Source organism: Diospyros lotus, chromosome 11 (genome assembly GCF_014633365.1).
Source record: "Diospyros lotus cultivar Yz01 chromosome 11, ASM1463336v1, whole genome shotgun sequence".
NCBI lineage: Eukaryota > Viridiplantae > Streptophyta > Magnoliopsida > Ericales > Ebenaceae > Diospyros > Diospyros lotus.
The window spans coordinates 24586723-24595924 of record NC_068348.1 but is presented as its reverse complement, the minus strand read 5'-3'; the positions used below and the strand labels follow the sequence as shown (position 1 = coordinate 24595924).

The 9202-nt window shown below is 36.5% G+C and overlaps 1 protein-coding gene across 2 annotated transcripts; it reads right to left on the bottom strand.

Annotated features, from left to right (window-relative positions):
• Positions 1-282: 282 nt before the first annotated feature.
• On the bottom strand, positions 283-8927 carry LOC127813648 (uncharacterized). Of its 2 annotated transcripts, XM_052354730.1 has the most exons (5): positions 8281-8919; positions 7041-7077; positions 6104-6340; positions 5094-5141; positions 292-1211 (listed from the first exon to the last, which is right to left on the bottom strand). In XM_052354730.1, exons 1-5 carry the CDS (start codon positions 8601-8603, stop codon positions 738-740), a joined length of 1119 nt encoding a protein of 372 aa, XP_052210690.1. In that variant the 5' UTR covers positions 8604-8919; the 3' UTR covers positions 292-737. The 2 variants fall into 2 exon arrangements, with proteins under 2 accessions (XP_052210691.1, XP_052210690.1); XM_052354731.1 differs by lacking the exon at positions 5094-5141 and having other exon boundaries at positions 283-1211; positions 8281-8927.
• Positions 8928-9202: the final 275 nt, after the last annotated feature.

Genomic DNA, 9202 nt, shown 5'->3' with positions numbered 1-9202 from the left:
AACTCTGTGTTTCAGCCATAAAATGCCTATTATAACAAATTTTTATTTTCTATTTATAATTATACTGCACAACGAAAGCTCTAAATTCTTCCTTCTACGCCCTATACAGTAGTGCATACAGTCATTCAATGCTTTTGCTGTTGCCTAACGGCACAAAATATACACTTTTCTGAAAAACGAAAAAATACAAAACAGGTATCCAAGAAGTAAATAGAACATTCATTGCAGCAATATTGTTTATTGCTGATTTTCATCTATCTACGACAAATTCCAACATTGTTTCATTTGGTTCAAAAACAATTTCAATCCCCCAATAGTTTGATTTGAGAGTTAACATGTTAACATAAAATTTATCCAGTACACATTGAAAGAAGAGTATCATCATTTACGGGTTCTCATCATAAAAAAGAAGAAGAATTCCCACAACACCAATTCTTTTCCAATACCCATTGCTTCAGCTTTTTTCCAGGACAAGTATGCCATTGGTTTACAGAACAACCCACAAGCAACAAATTTTGGATCATCAGATCATCAAATTTTGGAGCATCAGATGGGTAGTTGGGCAAAAACAAAAAGGAAAACAAACTTCTAAACACAGCAAATTGATTGTGAAGAAAGCAAATGTGTCAGGAATCATATAATTAGATCCTTCCTATCCCTTTTCAACTCGCAAGCAACTACTTCCTCTTGTGTGTCAGCAACTTCAGCAACCTATACACAAACTTTTCCGCAACTAACTATCGCCAGCAACAGCATAAACATCGCGCGCAACCAGGCCTCCAACATTTGATGCATCTGCATCGACATTCACAGCATTTACACTGCCACTCTGGGCATCTGCATCTCCATTCTGGGCACTTCGGCCACCAGAAGCATTTCGCGCAGCTTGCTTTCGAGCATTGAGGCAGGCATCTGGGTCGGCTGAATTTGATCCCACAGCACCTGCTAGCAGCATTGGTGTTAGCAGTGTTAGAAGAAGTATTAGAAGAGCGCTTTTGCAGACGAAGGCTCTGCCTGATCTTTCTAAGTCGGATTTCTGTTGTTATGCTCTCCATTTCTTGGATGAACCTGCAGAGGTGGCGGATGTAATCTGGGTACAGCTCCAAGTTGCAGTGCCCGCCTCCTTTAATCCATAGAGGCTCGTAAGGGTCTCTCGCTCGTTTCCACAATCCATTACCGTGTAACCAATTTACAACATCATCTTCTGTGCCCTGCAAATTTCATTTAAACAAAAAGTACATGTTGAGTATCAAGCCACAAAAGGCAGGAGTAAAGAGGAATAATCTAGTGTCTTTTGCTTATCATTCTTTTTCTCGTTCTGCACAAAAGCAATACTACAAATAATGCTCAGTTTTTTTTTTTTTTTTTTGGGTGCTCCAAGGTTAAAGAATCCTATATGCAAGAGTTCATACAAGGTCCTAAATGCAAGAGCTCATACAAGATATTTCTCCAGTGATTTGACTAAGGTCATCTAGTAAGATTATACCACTCACTTATCAGGGGAAAAATAGATTAAACCACTTGGGACCTAATGAGGGAGCACCGGCAGTTGCTCCCAAAGCTCAAACTCAAGACTTAGGCTCATTAACATTACCCATACCACTAGGCTACAGCTCCAATTGTAAGTTCGTCTATCTTAATCATGCATCTCAAGCAATATCTCTGGCTATCTTACGAAACCATGTGAGTTTGGCAACTGATCACAAGGACCTGAACGGGTGACCATAAAAAAAGGGAAACCATTACTCATGATAGAATGGCTATTTTTTTAATAACAGTGTACGAATGACATTTGGTCATCAAAAATTTTGACCAATAACTAATTTTTTTATAAGAATAATTTAGATTTATTGGGATAAATGCTGCTTGTTAAAAATAATTTGAGTAATGATAAAAGAGGGACTGGATGCATGAAACATACAGGTTACTTGTCAAAACAGAAGGCATACAGATTACCCAAACATCTTAAACCAGGAACGGGGAGGGGGTGGCAGGTCAGGCGAGAAGAGACAAGTCCAAAACAGTCCTGCAATCAAATCCTTTAATACAATAGCGGACTCAAAACCTTCAATTCTTCTGCTATTGTAATTTTGTTTTTATGGGAAAAAGATATATTCTGTAGTCCTAATGGTTAAATTTAGTTTCCCAAAAGTCACATAATCCTATTTTAAAATTTTTAAGCTAAAAATATGCTCTGGCGTGCAGAACAGGTTACAAATTTTCAGTGATTTTGCCCCAGGAAGACACATGAATAACAGTTTGCAGAAGATGCCATATCAACAAATACATACTCAGAAACACCGAGCACTATTCACCGACAAATGTAAGATCCAAAAAGATCTTCAATTTTTAATTTAAAAGCGCTGTAGTGGAAACATCCAGGTGCCCACTTCCCATTGCCCCAGAAATTTGCAGTTGGAAATCCTTATATCAACTAAATACTGATTCCAATAGTATAAAACTCTCGTAACACCAAACAAACCAAATTAAACCAGATGTAGATCAAACAGTTTTACTTTCTCAACGTGCTATATATAGGCAATTTATGACTTAACACTATTTTTGTTATTCAGAGTGTATGGAAAATCCAAAATCCACTAAAAAAATTTCTTTGGATGTGACAGCAGTTGACATGTTGAATCATGTCTGGAATCCCACCCGATAGTTGACAAAGGCGCGCCTAGTCTCAAGGCTCAGCTGAGAGCGCCTTGATCTATGAGGCACACAACCAGGTGCAAGGTGTGCACCTTTTGCACCTATCTTTTTTTTTTTTTTTTCAATGGACTTGTCACAATCTAACCAGTAATAACCAGAAAAAATAAAAGAAATTTGAGAAAACAATAAAACACCCCCCAAATTAATGGTGTTGGCTATTGTTATGTATGATTTTATAAGGTTGCATTTATCTCTTTATAGGTATTTATTAAAAATAATTATGTATATGTACTTTTATACAGATCTTTGCCTCAGTGCGCCTTGAGCCTTTGATAACTAGGCTCCACCATTGTCCTAACAACTTAATCAAGCAAAACTCTCATGTCTGGCCATAGAGCAAGATTAAAATATATTACAAACTTAAGGGAAGAGAATTTATCTGAGTGCATATTTAATTATCTAGAGGTATTCATAAATTAGCAACCATAAAGCAGGAATAAATTTCTAGCTGATACCACAATCTTCTATCTCAAAATGGTCAAATAACATGGCAAGCAAATAATAGCATCGCCTACCTAAGCCACAAACCAAAGTACATTTGCATGAATATGCATACAGCATGGAGCAGAAAGATCACACACGTGATCTTGAAAACAAAAATAAAATAGAAAAAAATTAGCATTTTCCAATCTTTAAAAAAATAAAAAGTAACTAATATAAGTACCATTTAGGAACTTGAGATGTTTCATTTGCATTAGCTCCCCATGTGGAATCATGTACTTGTCTATGACTGATTCTAAAGAAACAGGTAGAGAAATCAAATAACTCTTTTATTACCATTAGTAGTAAAGGTATTACGATCATAGTCAGTCCCAAGTTCAAGTGAACAAGGCTTGCTTTAAATAGCAGATAACCAACATATAAATTGTCAAATCTATTTATCATCAATTCTAGACAATCTATTTTCCCTAACAATGAACAAACTGACTAAATGCATCCAAGAAAAATGTCTTGGTTTCTACTATTGCATATGGCATTATAAGATAAGGCACGAACACCAAACTCAAGCTGTAGAGGAACACCTTAGAACCAAAGGCTCTTAATTGAAGATATAGAAAACCAAATATACAGAGTGCAAGTCTAGTAAAAATAAAACTATGGATAATGTTGTGGTTAGACTTAAGAACAAGTCATTCCAAGAAAAGATGAGTTCAGGTACATGTACCTTGTATCAAGTATCCAAAAAGATAACTCATAAAAAAAAAAAAAAAAAAGTATCCAAAAAAGATGGGAAAAGATTGTTGAAGATGTTGTACTCAGAATTAATGAAAGATGGTTAAAATAGCAAGTGCGTCCAACATTTATGTGACTGTAAAATCCAGTTAAAGCTATATATATATATATATATATCAAACATCTACAAGACCAGCTTTATTGTATGATACAAAATGCTGAGCAACGAAGCATTAACATGTGTAGAATATGAGCATAAACAAAGCTAAGGAAGTTACAGTACCTGCGTAGCCATACAAGAGAGGACAGTATTAAAAATGAGGTAATCTATCATGAGGTCTAAGTGTTTCCTATTGAAGATAAGATACATGACAGGCAATTAAAATGATTTGCTTATATGAAGATATGACCAATAAATACTCCTAAGAGGATAATGGATGAAATGAAAGAAGCTTTTAGTAACAGAGAAAGAGAAAACCAAGAAAAACTTGATGGGAAACTCTTAGGCATAATATGCATTATAATGGGCGTGCAAAAGATAGAATAATAGATAGAGATGATTAGTAAGCTAGAATCCATGAAGCCAACCTCACCAAATGTATTAAGGCTTGATATGTTGTTGTTGGATAGAGAAATCAAATGATATACCAGTGTTTCATGATGCACTGGCCAGTCACAGAAATGGTGATATTAGTTATTGGTCCTAACCATATTTTTAATAGCACCAAAAACATTGAGCAAACAAATCAAATAGCCATGAAATATTACGGAATCCACCAAATTGGAACTTTTAGATTTCCCATTGGAACTGCACCAGCAGAAAATCTTTGTGTGTCCCATCAAAAATGATATCAGGTGGAAGTGAAAAGAGAAGGAAGAAAACAGCACATCATTAACATGAGATGTTTCCTGGAAATTAAGATGCAATAACTGTAACAAAATTATGCAATATAATGGAGTAATTAAAAGGAAATGAGGTCGAAGATATCATTGACAGCATTTCTTCAAATTTATCCACACACAAAATGAGCGGAGGCAGGAGAAGGTAAAAAACAAAAAACTGATGCACTAAACTTTCAAATGAAAAGCAAAAATTTGCCGTAGGGATCATGTAGCTGGAATCTGAAATTTCAATCTAAGGAAGAACAAGAAAACAAATTATTGGTGCATTAGAGCTAATATATTTTTAGATGTCAATAACTTACATGTATGACTAACACAGGGCATTTCACCTTCCGAATTTTGTTTACATTCTGCATTAACCAGAACAATTATAGGTTGAGTCAGCACTGGAAGAAAGGTAAAAGATAGGCCAAAAAAAAAAGAGCATGGCATGCTTGTGATCAGGTTGTTAATCACCGAACAAACTAATATGTTGAACTACGCAAGAAAAAGAATGGTATTAACCAATTGTACACCGGAAAGAGATGTGATACAACAACTTTGCGTATTACTAGTTGGTTCAACACCACAAGTAAGTGAACTATTTAGCAGGAAGTTAGGCTGCATGTGACAAAAAGTTGAAGACCAGTTGTATTGAATCATCCACTCAAGCTCCACAGCACACTTAAAATAAAACTTAGTAAATTAGGTAATAGCATGCCAAGAACCAAGGGTAGTGATGACTTGGTTCTAGGAAATAAAAAGAATCTTTTCTGTATATATTTATTGTTGTTGAACGCCAAGTACATAACTGTATTTCCTAACACAAAATAAGCAGTAGTATAGAAACACAGGAGCCAGTTATTTAACAAATAAGGATGTGTCTATTAATTCCTTCTTCCTAGGCCTCCTATTTGTTTATGAGTGAAGCTTTGTGAACAGATAAAAATACAATTTGTTCATACTATTTTTCTAATATAATGTGGAAATAGTTACTAGTTTAGGAATAACAACATTTTTATGCATCTGTAAAACCAAAATTAGTAGTAGTGATTATAGAATAGAATGAAGATATCTCTTGCACCCAATCATTTATTAACATTATTCGATTTATCATAAGAATTCACAATAGTCCAACTATAAAGAGGAAATAAACTTATTATTCATGATTTTTTTTTTCTTTTTTAGGTAAATCAGAGAGGGTTCAAACAATTTTTTACCATTCCATTATTGTTAATTGCATAACAAAACCCATTAAGCATATTGTTTATCAGATGAATGAATATCATGTATCTTAAATATAAAACAGAACCAGTCAGAATGTGCTTCGCACCTTATAAATGTCAAAGCAACACCTGAATTTCACATGGCATACCACACGAAGGCCAGACAGAATAGCACTATGCAGGACAACGCCTCTCAACCTTGGCAATTTAGCTGCTAAGTGTAGTGTTGGTCCACTTCCAACCGATTGCCCATACAGAATTACATTTTCCTGGCTAATGCCATATTCTGTCTCAAGGCACTGATACACTGCCTCTATGTCAGCATACGTATTGGATTCACTTGGCTGGATTACATAAAAAGAAAAATCAGTCCAGTCAAGCTACCAATGCAAGCAAATTATAGGACGTATAAAGGGGGAAAAGGTAACAATGAGCAAAATCAGAGAAAGCATTGCCAATTGTGAGATGGACTTAGACCACAAAGGGTTATCGAGAAGAAAAAAATCTCTCCATTTTCATGGCACTAAGAAACTTCTTGAAACCAAAAGAACAAAACAGTAAGATGAATCGATGCCACAGGCATTCAACAAACATAGTTGTTTCTTCAAATTAGCCAGGAACTACTTTATTCGCAACATTGCAATACTAAATCTTGGAACTAAATTCTGATCGTTAAATGATAAGAGGGACCAGTATCACAAATTGGCATCGAAAAAATGACAACTAATTTCAAAATAAAGTTACAATGATACCTATATTTAAGTACTTTTGAGCACTCCCTTAATCAATTGTGAATCCCAAAGTCATCATTGTGGAAAAAGAGACTTAAATGCAACCCATAAAAACTTAATATTGGTTTCAAATATGGCTGATACAGCACTATCAATTAGAATTTTAAGAACTGAAGCCAGTAGTAACATACATATACATAAAGAAATAAATATGTACATATAGATGTGTGCGCATAAATATGTATTTCCATAATCCTCAAAACGGAGAAGTATAATAGGTTGACCATGACATATAACGGGAGTAAAATCCTACCTTGCCTGTCGAAGCTCCATAGCCAGAATAATCGTATCTGCATGATAGTATTAAAATGAAAAAGATCAGAACGGTACTCACTTGATAGAAAGAGCAGCGGCATTATTAAGCGGAAAACATAAACCATTGAATTGGAACCACAGAACTAAAAGCTAACACCAAATGAAACATAAAAATACAATCTTCTTAGAATTTACATGAATTTGATGCAAGCATCGAATTGAAGATTTTATCTGGAAGAGTCCATTGGAATTAGAACAAGCTAAAACCCAGTTTCCTCACAAATTTCCAGGACTTCCAAGAAACCATAGATTGGAAGAATGAGTGGCACTGTGGCAGAAAATGGAGAATTCCAAGATCTAATATCAGAAAGACTGTATCTGGAACGAGCACAGGGAAGCAAAGATACCCCAACAGTAAACACTCTGAAAGGATGAATAAACCTCGAGATTACCCAAAAGGCAAGCACCAAAAATTCACAAAAGGCGGTGAAATTGAAAACATGACAAAGACTAGTTGGACCAACAGAGGCCAAAAGCAGCTCAACTTACGTTTCACTTTTTTATTTTTGGAAATATAAAAGATCTGGACTAAAAGACATTGAAATTTACAATAATGGATAAATTAAAAAAATCATGTATCTAAGCGGACATGAAGACCTGAAAACTGGGAGAAGAAAATTTAAAGGAAATCAGAACATGATACAACCTATAAGATAGCAACCACAGAATCAGGAGACTCAGAGAGCATAAGTGTGTAGAACAGAAAAATGATTTCTTTCTTTTCAGATTGTTCTTAGTTATTTATTTTTATTATTTTTTTAGTTCGTAACAGGTTGAAAAATGCTTTATAACCTTCACCTTTCACAGGAAAAACGAGAAAAATGTGAGATTCACTATAAATCTAGAGTCACAAACAAAAGTGTTTATGAGACTGACCATATGGTTCACATGAACCTCAAGATTTTCTATAGATCATTTTTTTATAAGATTTTCGATAAATCAGAAAAATAAATTTGAAGGCTAAGAGTTGGGTAGTGGTAAAAAGTCATAGTGATAAAAGACTGTAGTTCAAACTTTTGCAGCTTATCTAATGCTTGCGGTTGCGGTTAGTGACTCTTGGACGTGTTCGAAGAGTGCACCCGAAAAATATTGGATACTGGTTCTCGTCATCAAACAGAAGGGAAAAAAAAAAGGGAAAGAAAACCTTAAAAATGAGTAAGCACGGAAAGGGTGAATACCCAATGACATTGACTCTGAGATTGGCTCTGAGCTGAACAAAAAGGTCGTAGAGCTGGCCGAGATCGGCGGCATTGCCGTGAGAGTAGAGCAGAGTGAGGCGAGCACACGGGTTTCGGAGATAGAAAGCGACGATCTTGTTCCCTCGCTTGGTGTCCAGCAAGAGGACATCCAGGCAGCCGTCGTCGCCGATCGGCACCGGCATGGCCCCCGCCGTGGAGACGGCCACGAGCTTGCCGCCGTTGCAGTTCTTCACGGCGTAGGTCGCCGGTGACGGCGGGAAGAAGGCGAACTTGGCCGCCAGCTGAGACACGAGACACCCCATTTGCGGCCGCCGCCCCCAGCAAGGTAGCCCAACACCCAACTCATGAATATTGCATGTGTGATCTCTCTCTATGTATATCTAGAGAGAGAGGGGGGGGAGGGGGGGGAAGATTTTTTCTGTGTTTTGGTTCGTGGATGGAAAATGAGAGTGAAGTTGAAAGGTCTAGCACAGAATGAGAAGCTACAGAGATAGAAATGGCAAAACTTTTCAGAGGAGAGAGAGAGAGAGAGAGAGAGAGAGGGAGATGGAGATGGGTTAGTTCACTGCAGAGTGTGCTTGTTAAGCTTGAATATATTAATGCTGAAAGAAAGAAAGAAAAGGTGAGTTCCCTGTAAGGGGGGGATTCAGTTCAGATAATGACTTCATTTTTTTTTTGTCAGTTACGACAAAAGAGAGGAGGAAGAAGGGAGGGGGTGAATACGTCATTTCAATCCGCTCCGCAGCGGCTCAGACTTCATTTTTGGCCCCAATCTGAAGAATTCCGATGCACACTCACTCGCTTGCGTCTACACAACGCCTCCTACTCGCTCTTTCATCTTCCCTTTGTCTCTTTCTTCCAACTCTCTACGATCTACTACACTTAATTGCCATATTTGATA

Coding starts and splice junctions, on each gene's coding strand:
- LOC127813648 (XM_052354730.1), bottom strand. CDS start 8,603: ATGGGGTGTCTCGTGTCTCAGCTGGCGGCCAAGTTCGCCTTCTTCCCG. Junction 5,142..6,103: donor GTTGCTTTGACATTTATAAG/GTGCGAAGCACA, acceptor TGGTTAATGCAG/AATGTAAACAAAATTCGGAA. Junction 1,212..5,093: donor GCCCTGTGTTAGTCATACAT/GTAAGTTATTGA, acceptor TGAAATTTGCAG/GGCACAGAAGATGATGTTGT.